We start from the raw sequence: 18,516 nt of genomic DNA, 5'->3' as shown, positions 1-18,516 counted from the left end.
ACTATATGCAGCAGAGCCAAACACCACAGCATGGATCATCATGGGTGGGGCTAAGTAATCTGTGTATTTATATACTCAAATATAACTAGACTATATGCAGCAGAGCCAAACACTACAGCATGGATCCTCATGGGTGGGGCTAAGTAATCTGTGTATTTATATACTCAAATATAACTAGACTACATGCAGCAGAGCCAGACACCACAGCATGGATCCTCATGGGTGGGGCTAAGTAATCTGTATTTATAAACTCAAATATAACTAGACTATATGCAGCAGAGCCAAACACTACAGCATGGATCCTCATGAGCGGGGCTAAGTAATCTGTATTTATATACTCAAATATAACTAGACTATATGCAGCAGAGCCAAACACTACAGCATGGATCCTCATGGGCGGGGCTAAGTAATCTGTATTTATATACTCAAATATAACTAGACTATATGCAGCAGAGCCAAACACTACAGCATGGATCCTCATGGGCGGGGCTAAGTAATCTGTGTATTTATATACTCAAATATAACTAGACTACATGCAGCAGAGCCAGACACCACAGCATGGATCCTCATGGGTGGGGCTAAGTAATCTGTATTTATAAACTCAAATATAACTAGACTACATGCAGCAGAGCCAAACACCACAGCATGGATCCTCATGGGCGGGGCTAAGTAATCTGTATTTATATACTCAAATATAACTAGACTATATGCAGCAGAGCCAAACACTACAGCATGGATCCTCATGGGCGGGGCTAAGTAATCTGTGTATTTATATACTCAAATATAACTAGACTACATGCAGCAGAGCCAGACACCACAGCATGGATCCTCATGGGTGGGGCTAAGTAATCTGTATTTATAAACTCAAATATAACTAGACTACATGCAGCAGAGCCAGACACCACAGCATGGATCCTCATGGGTGGGGCTAAGTAATCTGTGTATTTATATACTCAAATATAACTAGACTACATGCAGCAGAGCCAGACACCACAGCATCGATCCTCATGGGTGGGGCTAAGTAATCTGTGTATTTATATACTCAAATATAACTAGACTACATGCAGCAGAGCCAAACACTACAGCATGGCTCCTCATGGGTGGGGCTAAGTAATCTGTTTATTTACATACTCTAAATTATAGTTATATTACATTCAGCAGACACCACAGCATAGATCCTCATGGGTGGGGCTAAGCCATGTTATTTCTCCAGATGTACTTTAATATTAGCAAACAGGACGGGATTGAACGTCAGGATTTGAGAGAAGTGTAAGTGCTGGAAAAGGTTGTGCAGCACTATTGGGTGCTATTGTGAGAAAACTGGCCTGTGGTTCAACTGAAGGTAGAAAAATTAGATTCAAATAGTCACCAAGTATTGTGACAAATTATATTCTGTCACTTCTATTCACAGATTGTGTGGTATTGCAACTCTATTGGAGTGATTAGTACTGAGCTGCAGTACCACACACAACCTGTGGACAGGGGTGGTGCTGTTCTTTGAAGAAAGCAGCCATGTTTTTCTAATCCTGTATAAGCTCTTTGTGTTTGTGCACAGCAATATACATGAATTGTCTTTGTTTTTCTTAAGGATCGTGGAGATTTACAGCAGACGACTACAAGGTAGGGAACCCGAGACTGGATCCTGACATCTGTGATACTGGTTATAAACAGAGGTCAGCGGAGAGCACATAGTCAGCGAGTCACACGGCAGCTTCTTAGAAAGGGCACGATTGTTTCTAGCAGTGACGTGAGCGCCCTTTATAGAGATAATAATTGTTCTGACAACTGACAAGTCGGAGATGACTTATAGCATTAGATTCCAGATTACAAAACAGCCGCCAGGTAAATGTTGAAAGGCTTTGTGCTATTACTGACCCCTTGTTTCTCCAAGTACTGAAAACATCCAGTAAAAGTGGAAAATTTAAAGAAAATATCCACCACATTTTCCTTATATTTCTGGTAATTTTTTTTAATTTTTTACGCAAATCTCCAAATCCTATTCATAGACAGAGGTAAATAACAAAATTCTGTGAACCTGCAGACACCACTAGAGGTAGCAAACGTGTATGAACTATGTATCTAGTGGCATATGACTTGTTAATTGTTATATCTTTGTCTATGCAGAGGATTTGAAACACTGCAACAGAATAAACGGGCATCGAGATTTAAGAAAGAAAACTTGTATTCAGTTCCCATAGGTGTCGATAAACTCATGTCATGTTCCCAGGCTCTCAATGGAAATCCTTTAGCTTTCTATCTAAGGTCAACATGGGATCGGTGGTGGCCTGCTGAGCTTGGAGAAGTTTGTTCTTTTTTTTATTATTTAAATAATCTAAAAGCAAAACAGTCATAGCAAGCCCACACAAGAAAAAGTAAATGTTGCTTTCTCTCTTATCATGCAAAGTGACTGACAGCTATCTGTATACAAAATTATAAAGGGAATGAAGCAGCGGTTACAGGCACTCTCTCTGCATGGGCGATGTGAAGCAGCGGTTGCAGGCACTCTCTGTTTGGGTGGGGTGAAGCAGCAGTTCCAGGCTCTCTCTGCATGGGTGGGGTGAAGCAGAAACTGCAGGCCCTCTCTCTTTGTTGGCAGGGTAAAGAGGACTGTCAGGCTCTTTCTGTGTGGTGAGGGAGAAGCAAAATCTACAGGATCTCTCTCTGTGTTGGCATGAAGCAAGGCCCATAGGTTTTCTGCATGGGCGGGGTGAAGCAGGAGTTGCAGGTTCTCTCTGTGTGGGCGAGGTGAAGCTGCGGTTGCAGGCACTCTCTGTGGGAAGCATGAAGCAGCAGTTGCAGTCTGTCTGCATGGGCGGGCTGAAGCAGAAATTGCAGGCAACTCCTGCAGGACTCGCAAGCTCTGTCAGAGTGGGCGGGATGAAGAAGGACTCACAGGCTCTCTGTGTTGACAGGGGAAGCAGGACTCGCAAGCTCTGTCAGCGTGGGCAGGGTAAAGAAGGGCTCTCAGGTTCTGTCAGTGTGGGTGGGGTGAAGTGTTATGATAAGGTAATTCAGTACCACAATGGACATAGAGGTCAGAGCACATACAGTGCCCTGACAATAACCCAAAAACATAGAACGAGCTCTGAGACGTGGGAACTCTGCTGATTGCAATTCCTAATCCTCTCCAACCACACTAGAGGCAGCCGTGGATTGCGCCTAACGCTCCCTATGCAACTCGGCACAGCCTGAGAAACTAGCTAGCCTGAAGATAGAAAATAAGCCTATCTTGCCTCAGAGGAATACCCCAAAGGAAAAGGCAGCCCCCACATATAATGACTGTGAGTTAAGATGAAAAGACAAACGTAGAGATGAAATAGATTTAGCAAAGTGAGGCCCGACTTTCTGAACAGAGCGAGGATAGGAAAGGTAACTTTGCGGTCAACACAAAACCCTACAAAAACCACGCAAAGGGGGCAAAAAGACCCTCCGTACCGAACTAACGGCACGGAGGTGCACCCTCTGCGTCCCAGAGCTTCCAGCAAGCAGGAAAAAACAAATAGACAAGCTGGACAGAAAAAAACAGCAAACAAAATAGCAAAGCAGAACTTAGCTATGCAGAGCAGCAGGCCACAGGAACGATCCAGGAGGAAACAGGTCCAATACTAGAACATTGACTGGAGGCCAGGATCAAAGCACTAGGTGGAGTTAAATAGAGCAGCACCTAACGACTTCACCACATCACCTGAGGAAGGAAACTCAGAAGCCGCAGTACCACTTTCCTCCACCAACGGAAGCTCACAGAGAGAATCAGCCGAAGTACCACTTGTGACCACAGGAGGGAGCTCTGCCACAGAATTCACAACAGTACCCCCCCCTTGAGGAGGGGTCACCGAACCCTCACCAGAGCCCCCAGGACGACCAGGATGAGCCATATGAAAGGCACGAACAAGATCGGGAGCATGGACATCAGAGGCAAAGACCCAGGAATTATCTTCCTGAGCATAACCCTTCCACTTAACCAGATACTGGAGTTTCCGTCTTGAAACACGAGAATCCAAAATCTTCTCCACAATATACTCCAACTCCCCCTCCACCAAAACCGGGGCAGGAGGATCAACAGATGGAACCATAGGTGCCAAGTATCTCCGCTACAAAGACCTATGGAATACGTTATGTATGGAAAAAGAATCTGGAAGGGTCAGACGAAAAGACACAGGATTAAGAACCTCAGAAATCCTATACGGACCAATGAAACGAGGTTTAAACTTAGGAGAGGAAACCTTCATAGGAATATGACGAGAAGATAACCAAACCAAATCCCCAACACGAAGTCGGGGACCCACACAGCGTCTGCGATTAGCGAAACGTTGAGCCTTCTCCTGGGACAAGGTCAAATTGTCCACTACATGAGTCCAAATCTGCTGCAACCTGTCCACCACAGTATCCACACCAGGACAGTCCAAAGACTCAACCTGCCCTGAAGAGAAACGAGGATGGAACCCAGAGTTGCAGAAAAACGGCGAAACCAAGGTAGCCGAGCTGGCCCGATTATTAAGGGCGAACTCAGCCAAAGGCAAAAAGGACACCCAGTCATCCTGATCAGCAGAAACAAAGCATCTCAGATATGTTTCCAAGGCCTCTTCGGGACCGGCAAGGGCAAAAGAAACCCACTGGCACGAGAACAGCAGGGCTTAGCCCGAGCACAAATCCCACAGGACTGCACAAAAGAACGCACATCCCGCGACAGAGATGGCCACCAAAAGGATCTAGCCACTAACTCTCTGGTACCAAAGATTCCAGGATGACCGGCCAACACCGAACAATGAACCTCAGAGATGACTTTATTCGTCCACCTATCAGGGACAAACAGTTTCTCCGCTGGGCAACGATCAGGATTATTAGCCTGAAATGTTTGCAGCACCCGCCGCAAATCAGGGGTGATGGCAGACACAATTACTCCCTCTTTTAGGATACCCGCCGGCTCAGATAAACCGGGAGAGTCGGGCACAAAACTCCTAGACAGAGCATCCGCCTTCACATTTTTAGAGCCCGGAAGGTACGAAATCACAAAGTCAAAACGGGCAAAAAACAGCGCCCAACGAGCCTGTCTAGGATTCAACCGCTTGGCAGACTCGAGATAAGTCAAGTTCTTATGATCAGTCAAGACCACCACGCGATGCTTAGCTCCTTCAAGCCAATGACGCCATTCCTCGAATGCCCACTTCATGGCCAGCAACTCTCGATTGCCCACATCATAGTTTCGCTCAGCAGGCGAAAACTTCCTGGAAAAGAAGGCGCATGGTTTCATCACCGAGCAATCAGAACCTCTCTGCGACAAAACAGCCCCTGCTCCAATCTCAGAAGCATCAACCTCGACCTGGAACGGAAGCGAAACATCTGGTTGACACAACACAGGGGCAGAAGAAAAACGACGCTTCAACTCTTGAAAAGCTTCCACAGCAGCAGAAGACCAATTGACCACATCAGCACCCTTCTTGGTCAAATCGGTCAATGGTTTAGCAATACTAGAAAAATTGCAGATGAAGCGACGATAAAAATTAGCAAAGCCCAGGAACTTTTGCAGACTTTTCAGAGATGTCGGCTGAGTCCAATCATGGATGGCTTGGACCTTAACAGGGTCCGTCTCGATAGTAGAAGGGGAAAAGATGAACCCCAAAAATGAAACCTTCTGAACACCAAAGAGACACTTTGATCCCTTCACAAGCAAAGAATTAGCACGCAGGACCTGAAACACCGTTCTGACCTGCTTCACATGAGACTCCCAATCATCCGAGAAGATCAAAATGTCATCCAAGTACACAATCAGGAATTTATCCAGGTACTCTCGGAAGATGTCATGCATAAAGGACTGAAACACTGATGGAGCATTGGCAAGTCCGAATGGCATTACCAGATACTCAAAATGGCCCTCGGGCGTATTAAATGCAATTTTCCATTCATCGCCTCGCTTAATACACACAAGATTATACGCACCACGAAGATCTATCTTGGTGAACCAACTAACCCCCTTAATCCGAGCAAACAAATCAGATAACAACGGCAAGGGGTACTGAAATTTAACCGTGATCTTATTTAGAAGGCGGTAATCTATACAAGGTCTCAGTGAACCATCCTTCTTGGCTACAAAAAAGAACCCTGCTCCCAATGGCGACGATGACGGGCGAATATGCCCCTTCTCCAAGGACTCCTTCACATAACTCCGCATAGCGGCGTGCTCAGGCACAGATAAATTAAACAGTCGACCTTTTGGGAATTTACTACCAGGAATCAAATCGATAGCACAATCACAATCCCTATGCGGAGGTAGGGTATCGGACTTGGGCTCATCAAATACATCCCGGTAATCAGACAAGAACTCTGGAACCTCAGAAGGGGTGGATGACGAAATAGTCAGAAATGGGACATCACCATGTACCCCCTGACAACCCCAGCTGGACACAGACATGGATTTCCAATCTAATACTGGATTATGGACTTGTAGCCATGGCAACCCCAACACGACCACATCATGCAGATTATGCAACACCAGAAAGCGAATAACCTCCTGATGTGCAGGAGCCATGCACATGGTCAGCTGGGTCCAGTACTGAGGCTTATTCTTGGCCAAAGGCGTAGCATCAATTCCTCTCAATGGAATAGGACACTGCAAGGGCTCCAAGAAAAACCCACAACGCCTAGCATACTCCAAGTCCATCAAATTCAGGGCAGCGCCTGAATCCACAAATGCCATGACAGAATACGATGACAAAGAGCAGATCAAGGTAACGGACAGAAGAAATTTTGACTGTACCGTACCAATGGTGGCAGACCTAGCGAACCGCTTAGTGCGCTTAGGACAATCAGAGATAGCATGAGTGGAATCACCACAGTAGAAACACAGCCCATTCAGACGTCTGTGTTCTTGCCGTTCAACTCTGGTCAAAGTCCTATCGCACTGCACAGGCTCAGGTTTAAGCTCAGGTAATACCGCCAAGTGGTGCACATATTTACGCTCACGCAAGCGTCGACCGATCTGAATGGCCAAAGACATAGACTCATTCAGACCAGCAGGCATAGGAAATCCCACCATGACATCCTTAAGGGCTTCAGAGAGACCTTTTCTGAAAATAGCTGCGAGTGCACCTTCATTCCATTGAGTGAGTACGGACCACTTTCTAAATTTCTGACAATATACCTCTATCTCATCCTGACCCTGACACAGAGCCAGCAAGTTTTTCTCTGCCTGATCCACTGAATTAGGTTCATCGTACAGCAATCCGAGCGCCAGGAAAAACGCATCGATATTACTTAATGCAGGATCTCCTGACGCAAGAGAAAATGCCCAGTCCTGAGGGTCGCCACGCAAAAAAGAAATAATGATCCTAACTTGTTGAACTGGGTCACCAGAGGAGCGAGGTTTCAAAGCCAGAAATAGTTTACAATTATTTTTGAAACTCAGAAATTTAGTTCTATCTCCAAAAAACAAATCAGGAATAGGAATTCTCGGTTCTAACATAGAATTCTGAACCACAAAGTCTTGAATATTTTGTACTCTTGCCGTGAGCTGATCCACACATGAAGACAGACCTTTAATGTCCATCGCTACACCTGTGTCCTGAACCACCCAAATGTCTAGGGGAAAAAAAAGGCAAAACACAGTGCAGAGAAAAAAAAATGGTCTCAGAACTTCTTTTTTCCCTCTATTGAGAATCATTAGTACTTTGGGCCTCCAGTACTGTTATGATAAGGTAATTCAGTACCACAATGGACATAGAGGTCAGAGCACATACAGTGCCCTGACAATAACCCAAAAACATAGAACGAGCTCTGAGACGTGGGAACTCTGCTGACCGCAATCCCTAATCCTCTCCAACCACACTAGAGGCAGCCGTGGATTGCGCCTAACGCTCCCTATGCAACTCGGCACAGCCTGAGAAACTAGCTAGCCTGAAGATAGAAAATAAGCCAACCTTGCCTCAGAGAAATACCCCAAAGGAAAAGGCAGCCCCCACATATAATGACTGTGAGTTAAGATGAAAAGACAAACGTAGAGATGAAATAGATTTAGCAAAGTGAGGCCCGACTTTCTGAACAGAGCGAGGATAGGAAAGGTAACTTTGCGGTCAACACAAAACCCTACAAAAACCACGCAAAGGGGGCAAAAAGACCCTCCGTACCGAACTAACAGCACGGAGGTGCACCCTCTGCGTTCCAGAGCTTCCAGCAAGCAGGAAAAAACAAATAGACAAGCTGGACAGAAAAAAACAGCAAACAAAATAGCAAAGCGGAACTTAGCTATGCAGAGCAGCAGGCCACAGGAACGATCCAGGAGGAAACAGGTCCAATACTAGAACATTGACTGGAGGCCAGGATCAAAGCACTAGGTGGAGTTAAATAGAGCAGCACCTAACGACTTCACCACATCACCTGAGGAAGGAAACTCAGAAGCCGCAGTACCACTTTCCTCCACCAACGGAAGCTCACAGAGAGAATCAGCCGAAGTACCACTTGTGACCACAGGAAGGAGCTCTGCCACAGAATTCACAACAGTGAAGCAGGACTCGCAAGCTCTGTCATTGATGGTGGGAGGAAGCAGGACGCGCAGGCTCTCTGTGTGGGCGGGGTGAAGTTGGACTCTCGGGCTCTGTCAGCATGGGTGGGGTGAAGCAGGACTCTCAGGCTCTGTCAGCGTGGGTGGGGTGAAGCAGGACTCTCAGGCTGTCAGCGTGGGTGGGGTGAAGCAGGACTCTCAGGCTCTGTCAGCGTGGGTGGGGTGAAGCAGGACTCTCAGGCTCTGTCAGCGTGGGTGGGGTGAAGCAGGACTCTCAGGCTGTCAGCGTGGGTGGGGTGAAGCAGGACTCCCAGGCTGTCAGCGTGGGTGGGGTGAAGCAGGACTCTCAGGCTCTGTCAGCGTGGGTGGGGTGCAGCAGTACTTAGTCTCTTTTTCTGTGGGTTATTAGGGAAGGCAGGACCCGCAGACTTTATTAGAAAGCTATACATCCCCAGAGTCAGGAGATATAAGTGTCTCTGGTAGACAGTTTCTTCTTTGAACATCATAACGTTACAGAGTTTTTTGTTCTTTCCACAGTTCAAGAACGCCTTACAAAACAGATCGCCATTGCAATTACAGAAGCCTTGCAGCCTGCCGGGGTGGGAGTGGTGGTTGAAGCTACGTATGTCTACTTATAATGACATAAAAACCTGAATATATACTGAGTGGGGGAGGACGGACAAGAGGGTGTTGTCATAGGAGCTAATGTATCTCTCTTTGCTCTTCACAGGCACATGTGTATGGTCATGAGAGGGGTTCAGAAGATGAACAGCAAAACAGTGACGAGCACCATGCTTGGCGTATTCCGAGAGGACCCCAAAACTAGAGAAGAGTTCTTGACCCTCATCAAGAGCTGATCCTAGTGCCAAAACGTCTACAGAGAATTTGCTGCTGCCTGGATCTGTCCCTCGACGTGTATGTGTCTCTCTGGTTCAGATGTCTTTGTCTCTTGTGTAGGAATTTGCATTCTCTGGCGACTGCTTGTGTCATATTTTGTGGTCTCAGTGTATGAAGGGTGGACAGGAAATGGGGCAGCAAAAGGCACAACCTCATCCATTAATACGTTCTTCATTAACCATGTATTATCAAACTTAGCAGCACTTTTGGAACGGTACCGAATGGGGCTTTGTTGTCAAAAACCTATCATGGAATGATCACCTGCAGCCACAGCTATCGGTCAATACAGGAGACACCCAGATGATTGACAGTAGTTTCTAATCGCTGGCTTTTGAACTGCTGCAAAACTGCAATGCCCAGCATGTCAGGAGTTGCAGTTTTGCAACATCTGAAGACCAATGGTGTGGCAACTACTGACTGTCCTCCACCAAGAGCCTGCTTGTCAGCAGAATAATGAGAGTGGGTTGCCCATTTATCACCCTCATCTATTAAATGGGCGTAAAGCAGCTGCTAAGAGCATCTGACACTCTGCAGGATTAGACCTGTGCATGCATTGAATAAATAGCCTATTCATGGAAAGTGTGCAGCGCTCCGTTATCCCTGAGGAGGCGCTGTTGGGAAACGTAACCCTTACTGGCAGGTTTACTCACAAATTACAGTTAAATGCTGGGTGTCTAAGCAGCAACCCTCCAGGGATCAGCTTATTATTGGAAGACCCTGCTACTAAAAAAGTACCGTAATTATTTATAGTGTACAACCCCTTTAAGACAGTGTTTCCTTAAAGTGTTTGTATTTGTCTGATTAGGATTTTCATATATTTTACCATACTTTTTATATCCAGCTGCAATACATTCTGATTATATCATTATTTGCTTTTCCCTTTTCTACATTTATATATATATTTTGGAGAGATCAGGTTGTAGGACCCATCTACTTTGAGGCTTCCCCCCAACTCTGATGTGTAATTGTATACTGCCCCTAATGTGACGGTTGCTTGCTGCTTTCCTTACACAGATAGGTGGAGCCATTACATTACAAACCCCTCCTACTGGACTTTCTATTGGAATGGGAGGAGTATGACTCCCTGCTGTCTATGTCGAGATGTAATAGTGCCATCTACTGGTATCTAGTAAAATTACTAGCATCCCCGAAGTACAAGTATCCCTAAAGTACAAGTAAACATCAGATATTTCCAATGATTCCGTCACAAGGGAACTTTCAGTGTTGAGAGGATTTGCCGTGCTTATCAGTAATTAAATGGTCTACACGATATATATATATACAGGGTGGTCCAAAAGTAGGTGGACAGAAAAAAATAACATTTATTTTGATTTATATCTAAAATTATATTCACTAGCACAAGCATAACATTGACAATTACATTTTATTCTGAACAGTAATACAAAAGCCCTTAAATTTTATCAACGCAGGTGATCAAACTGTTTTCCATTACAATTTGCACAGCTTTGAAGTCTTCCTCTTAGGCTTTGACAAACATTTTTGCACAAGTCTCTTTGGGTATTAATTTCTTGAAATGCATCTCTTATGTAATTTTTCAAATCACTGACACTTTTTGGTTTTCTACTATAAACTTTGTCCTTGAGTACTCCCCAAAAGAAAAAATCCATTGGGGTCTGGTGAACGTGCCGGCCAATCAAGTGGACCTCTGCGGCCAATCCATTCATTATAACCTTATTAATCATACTGTCCACCTACTTTTGGACCGCCCTGTATATATATATATATATACAGTGAGGCAAAAAAGTATTTAGTCAGTCAGCAATAGTGCAAGTTCCACCACTTAAAAAGATGAGAGGCGTCTGTAATTTACATCATAGGTAGACCTCAACTATGGGAGACAAACTGAGAAAAAAAAATCCAGAAAATCACATTGTCTGTTTTTTTATCATTTTTTTTGCATATTATGGTGGAAAATAAGTATTTGGTCAGAAACAAACAATCAAGATTTCTGGCTCTCACAGACCTGTAACTTTTTCTTTAAGAGTCTCCTCTTTCCTCCACTCATTACCTGTAGTAATGGCACCTGTTTAAACTTGTTATCAGTATAACAAGACACCTGTGCACACCCTCAAACAGTCTGACTCCAAACTCCACTATGGTGAAGACCAAAGAGCTGTCAAAGGACACCAGAAACAAAATTGTAGCCCTGCACCAGGCTGGGAAGACTGAATCTGCAATAGCCAACCAGCTTGGAGTGAAGAAATCAACAGTGGGAGCAATAGTTAGAAAATGGAAGACATACAAGACCACTGATAATCTCCCTCGATCTGGGGCTCCACGCAAAATCCCACCCCGTGGGGTCAGAATGATCACAAGAACGGTGAGCAAAAATCCCTGAACCACGCGGGGGACCTAGTGAATGAACTGCAGAGAGCTGGGACCAATGTAACAAGGCCTACCATAAGTAACACACTACGCCACCATGGACTCAGATCCTGCAGTGCCAGACATGTCCCACTGCTTAAGCCAGTACATGTCCGGGCCCGTCTGAAGTTTGCTAGAGAGCATTTGGATGATCCAGAGGAGTTTTGGGAGAATGTCCTATGGTCTGATGAAACCAAACTGGAACTGTTTGGTAGAAACACAACTTGTCGTATTTGGAGGAAAAAGAATACTGAGTTGCATCCATCAAACACCATACCTACTGTAAAGCATGGTGGTGGAAACATCATGCTTTGGGGCTGTTTCTCTGCAAAGGGGCCAGGACGACTGATCCGGGTACATGAAAGAATGAATGGGGCCATGTATCGTGAGATTTTGAGTGCAAACCTCCTTCCATCAGCAAGGGCATTGAAGATGAAACGTGGCTTGGTCTTTCAACATGACAATGATCCAAAGCACACCGCCAGGGCAACGAAGGAGTGGCTTTGTAAGAAGCATTTCAAGGTCCTGGAGTGGCCTAGCCAGTCTCCAGATCTCAACCCTATAGAAAACCTTTGGAGGGAGTTGAAAGTCCGTGTTGCCGAGCGAAAAGCCAAAAACATCACTGCTCTAGAGGAGATCTGCATGGAGGAATGGGCCAACATACCAACAACAGTGTGTGGCAACCTTGTGAAGACTTACAGAAAACGTTTGACCTCTGTCATTGCCAACAAAGGATATATTACAAAGTATTGAGATGAAATTTTGTTTCTGACCAAATACTTATTTTCCACCATAATATGCAAATAAAATGTTAAAAAAACAGACAATGTGATTTTCTGGATTTTTTTTTTCTCAGTTTGTCTCCCATAGTTGAGGTCTACCTATGATGTAAATTACAGACGCCTCTCATCTTTTTAAGTGGTGGAACTTGCACTATTGCTGACTGACTAAATACTTTTTTGCCCCACTGTATATATCTCCAGCCTTCATTCTCTCCACTGCTTCTCCACCAAATCGGCACATGCTGCTTGTTACCTACGGAAAGTGAGTGGGGAGAGGCCGAGGAGGAGAGCTTGGTGTCTGTACTGTTACAATGTGTGATACGTGCCTGTGGTTAACATTCTGCAGATGTCAGTCAGTATATGTCTTGTTTGGGATCAAAATCATTTCCCCCAACAGAAACCCTGCATATAGCAAGTGTACCCGGCAGGACAGCACTTTCTGTATTAGGATGTGCATGCCTCTTTAAGGGATTTAAGAAGCAAGCTCCATTTTTTAAGGTGGCATAAATTGTATAATATCAGTGATCTTGTACAATAAATAGCTATGAGAACGGTATATTGCTGTGGTATATGTGATCAGGTATATGGGATCCAGTACTGTATATAGCTACAATATAAGTGATCCATTACAATATAGCTACATGTGATCCTGTACTATATATAGCTACATGTGATCCGGTACTGTATCTAGCTACATGGGATCCAGCACTGTATCTACAGTAGCTACATGTGATCCGGCACTGTATATAGCTACATGTACATATATAGCTACATGTACATATATAGCACATATATAGCTACATGTACATATACGGCACTGTATATAACTACATGTGATCCGGCACTGTATCTAGCTACATGTGATCCGGCACTGTATCTAGCTACATGTGATCCGGCACTGTATCTAGCTACATGTGATCCGGCACTGAATATAGCTACATGGGATCCGGCACTGAATATAGCTACATGGGATCCGGCACTGTATATAGCTACATGTGATCCGGCACTTTAGCTACATGTGATCCGGCACTGTATCTAGCTACATGTGATCCTGTACTGTATATAGCTACATGTACATATATAGCTACATGTACATATATAGCTACATGTACATATACGTCACTGTATATAGCTACATGTGATCCGGCACTGTATCTAGCTACATGTGATCCGGCACTGTATATAGCTACATGGGATCCGGCACTGTATATAGCTACATGTGATCCGGCACTTTAGCTACATGTGATCCGGCACTGTATCTAGCTACATGTGATCCTGTACTGTATATAGCTACATGTGATCCGGCACTGTATATAGCTACATGGGATCCTGTACTGTATATAGCTACATGTGATCCGGCACTTTATCTAGCTACATGGGATCCGGTACTGTATCTAACTACATGGGATCCCGCACTGTATCTAGCTACATGGGACCCGGCACTGTATCAAGCTACATGGGATCCGGCACTGTATCTAGCTACATGGGATACTGTACTGCATCTAGCTACATGGGATCCGGCACTGTATCTACAGTAGCTACATGGGATCCGGCACTGTATCTAGCTACATATGATTCGGCACTGTATATAGCTACATGTGATCCTGTACTGTATCTAGCTACATGGGATCCGGCACTGTATCTAGCTACATGGGACCCGGCACTGTATCTAGCTACATGGGACCCGGCACTGTATCTAGCTACATGGGACCCGGCACTGTATCTAGCTACATGTGATCCAGCACTGTATCTAGCTACATGGGATCCGGCACTGTATCTAGCTACATATGATTCGGCACTGTATATAGCTACATGTGATCCTGTACTGTATCTAGCTACATGTGATCCTGTACTGTATCTAGCTACATGGGATCCGGCACTGTATCTAGCTACATGGGACCCGGCACTGTATCTAGCTACATGGGACCCGGCACTGTATCTAGCTACATGGGACCCGGCACTGTATCTAGCTACATGGGATCCGGCACTGTATCTAGCTACATATGATTCGGCACTGTATATAGCTACATGTGATCCTGTACTGTATCTAGCTACATGTGATCCTGTACTGTATCTAGCTACATGGGATCCGGCACTGTATCTAGCTACATGGGACCCGGCACTGTATCTAGCTACATGTGATCCAGCACTGTATCTAGCTACATGTGATCCGCCACTGTATTTAGCTACATGTGATCCGGCACTGTATATAGCTACATGTACATATACGGCACTGTATATAACTACATGTGATCCGGCACTGTATCTAGCTACATGTGATCCGCCACTGTATCTAGCTACATGTGATCCGGCACTGTATATAGCTACATGTACATATACGGCACTGTATATAACTACATGTGATCCGGCACTGTATCTAGCTACATGTGATCCGCCACTGTATCTAGCTACATGTGATCCGGTACTGTATATAGCTACATGTACATATACGGCACTGTATATAACTACATGTGATCCGGCACTGTATCTAGCTACATGTGATCCGCCACTGTATCTAGCTACATGGGATCCGGTACTGTATCTAGATACATGTGATCAGGTACTTTATCTAGCTACATGGGATCCGGTACTGTATCTAGCTACATGGGATCCGGTATTGTATCTAGCTACATGTGATCTGGCACTGTATATAGATACATGTGATCCTGTACTGTATCTAGCACTGCATACGACAAGAGAAGTGTGATGACGGGTGGAAAAGAAGGAATACAGCTGGGAAGTCACAGACAGACGTAACTAAAAGTGTTGCATACACCAGAAAATAAGTATTGCTAAAAAAAAACCAAGCCGCCTGTGTGATTTCAGCCTTACAGATCTGATATATTCACATTATGACATCCAATAGAGATGGGCATATAATTTCACAGTCGTGTTGGTGGCTGCCGGAGTCACCGTTATCTCCCTGTCGGATCTGCAGCGCCTCTTCTGATTAGTAAGTGTGGCACAAAGTCACCAGTGCGATGACAGGGGGAAGCCCCAATATATTCTGATCTCACAGTGACATAGACATACACAGTAACATTTATTAGGTTATATAGCGCCATTAATTCCGCAGCGCTTTACAGACATCATCATCACTGTCCCCATTGGGGCTCACAGTCTACATTCCCAAGTGTGGGATGAAACCGAAGAACCCAGAGGAAACCCACACAGACACGGGAGAACATACGTACTCCTTGCAGATGTCGTCCTTGGTGGGATTTGAACCCAGGACCCCAGTGCTACCCACTGAGCCACTGTGCTGGGCCGTAGCCACCTCCATCTATGAAAACAGCAATTATTTTTCATTCATTCACAATATACTTTCACTTCTGTAACGCTTTAACTAGATTTTTCTTCATTGGTCCATTAGAAACTTTCATTACAAGTGATTTCCTTCCTTGCATCAACTATAGAGTAAATGCATAACGCCATTTACAAAGTCCAGCATCCTGCTGAAGGGGGATGTGATCTCTCTGCTGCTGCCCCTGTACACCCCCAGCAGGAAGCCATGCACTAATGGAGGTGAGCGACCGTGCTGGGATAAGGTGCTATCATGCTCAGGTGCTGAGTGTGGCGTGCTCGAATACTATGTGCGAGTCCCTGCGGCTGTTTGACAGGCACCTGAGCATGATAACACCTTATCTGAGCACGCTCACTCATCACTATTTCAAATACTTATCAAGGCTCAGATAAGATGCATTTCATATTTTAGCAATTTTTTTATATAAAATCTACCACTTCACTCCTCCAATAACCTCCAGTAGTGCTGGATCTCATTGCACCATTGCCTGTAGAAGCTCCCAGTTATAAGGGCAAGAATGCCAGTTCTCGCCTCCTCCTATGGCTCCATGTGCAGCTTGCTGTCCTGTGCTGGCAACATGATGTTCTGCAGATGCCCCCAAGTAATGACAGCCAGCTGGGTGCAGACACTGACAACCCTGCCCTGACTCCGCCATCTACTGGCTACTAGAATAACAGCAGCCACAACCACCAAGATGTTTCCACTGGATAGAACTTCAGCTTTTATGTGACCAGCAAAAAAAATGCAACTGCTCTCAATATTACATACAGAATATAGTACCTGCGTTCTACACAGGAATAATAATAATCATATGTCAGAAACCAAATGTGCACAAATATCTCACTAAAGAGCTAATATACACAGTAATCTCAGAGTGATGGTAAATCTACACAGTGATGTCACAGTACAGGGATAATGCACACAGTGATGTCACAGTACAAGGATAATGCACACAGTGATGTCACAGTACAGAGATAATGCACACAGTGATGTCACAGTACAGGGATAAAGCACACAGTGATGTCACAGTACAGGGATAATGCACACAGTGATGTCACAGTACAAGGATAATGCACACAGTGATGTCACAGTACAGAGATAATGCACACAGTGATGTCACAGTACAGGGATAAAGCACACAGTGATGTCACAGTACAGGGATAATGCACACAGTGATGTCACATTACAGGGATAATACACACATTGATGCCATCGTAGAGGGATAACGCACACAGTGATGTTACAGTACAGAGATAATGCACACAGTGATGTCACATTGCAGGGATAATACACACAGTGATATCATCATACAGGGATAACGTGCACAGTGATGTTACAGTACCAGGATAATACACACACTGATGTCACAGTACAGGGATGTCACAGTGTAGAGATAATACACACAGTTGTTTCATACACAGTACAGGGATAATGCACACAGTGATGTCACAGTACAGGAATAATACACACAGTGATGTCACAGTACAGGAATAATACACACAGTGATGTCACAAGAATAAAAAGAAATTCTGGATAAATAAAACTCTTCAAAGTGTAATAAGACTAAAACAAAGGGCATTCAAAATCTTGAAGGCCAACAATACAGAAATAGTATTTCAGGAGTATAAAGATCTAAGCAAGGCCGGGCTCACATTAGCATTACTGTGCGCAGCGTATGATCCGCATGCGTCATGCGTACATATCTTTAACATGGTATACGCAGGGACATGCGTTTGTATGTGTTCGCATGAGGATGCGTACGCATGCATCGTTTTGCGGTGTGCGGCGGTGTCCGGCGAACGCACCATGTTGCATTTTTTGAGGCGTCAAATATTGCGCAATCATGTGCATGTGGAGTGTCTATGGGAATGCATTGGTACGCAATGACATGCTTACGCATGCATTCGATACGCAAAAAAATTGCGTTTCCATGCGGTCGCCGCACACCTCAAATCGCCGCATGCGGACACATCCGCATGCAACACATGTCCCTGCGTACCCAATGTTAAAGATTAGGTACGCAGGGAAACGCAGGACGCAGCCAGCAGTAGGCGGAGCTTCACAGAGGAAGCAAGCAGGAAGTACGCTTCCATCCGCTGCCCACAGGAACGCAAGTCTGAAACCTAACATGTTGGTTTACATGAGGAGGTAAGTGCAAATCTGGATGCTGGTCATGCGGCTGATGTGATTTACTATCACATTTGGCCAATGTACTATGGGGCTGTGCTATGCATAATAAGTGAATACACAATATACTAAGGGATTGTGATATATATTGAAAGTGAGTACACTATATACTAATGGACTGTGCTATATACAATAAGTGAATACACTATATAGGACTGTACTATACATAATAAATGAGTACACTATATACTAGGGGACTTGCTATACAGTGTGAGGGAGTACACTATATAAGGCACTGTGCTGTACATAGTAAGTGAGTACACTATATACTAAGGGACTGTGTTATACATAATAAGTGAGTACACTATATACTAAGGGACTGTGCTATACATAATAAGTGAGTACACTATATACTATGGGACTGTGCTATACATAGTGAGTACACAATATATACTAAGGGACTGTGTTATACATAAGTTAGTACAGTATACACTAAGGGATTCTGTTATACATAAGTGAGTTTACTA

The 18,516-nt window shown here is 44.7% G+C and overlaps 1 protein-coding gene across 1 annotated transcript in view; it reads left to right on the top strand.

Annotated features, from left to right (window-relative positions):
• Positions 1–13,114, top strand: part of GCH1 (GTP cyclohydrolase 1) — a 75,092-nt gene extending 61,978 nt beyond the window's left edge. Inside the window, exons 5-7 of the mRNA XM_069738696.1 lie at positions 1,589–1,620; positions 9,032–9,116; positions 9,225–13,114. Coding sequence (XP_069594797.1) covers positions 1,589–1,620; positions 9,032–9,116; positions 9,225–9,351 — 244 coding nt within the window. The 3' untranslated portion in view covers positions 9,352–13,114. The remainder of the gene's footprint in view (positions 1–1,588; positions 1,621–9,031; positions 9,117–9,224) is intronic.
• The last annotated feature ends 5,402 nt before the right edge of the window (positions 13,115–18,516 follow it).

This window comes from Ranitomeya imitator, chromosome 1, assembly GCF_032444005.1.
Source record: "Ranitomeya imitator isolate aRanImi1 chromosome 1, aRanImi1.pri, whole genome shotgun sequence".
In the NCBI taxonomy this organism is placed as follows: Eukaryota; Metazoa; Chordata; class Amphibia; order Anura; family Dendrobatidae; genus Ranitomeya; species Ranitomeya imitator.
This window is presented reverse-complemented; position numbering and strand designations above follow the sequence as displayed.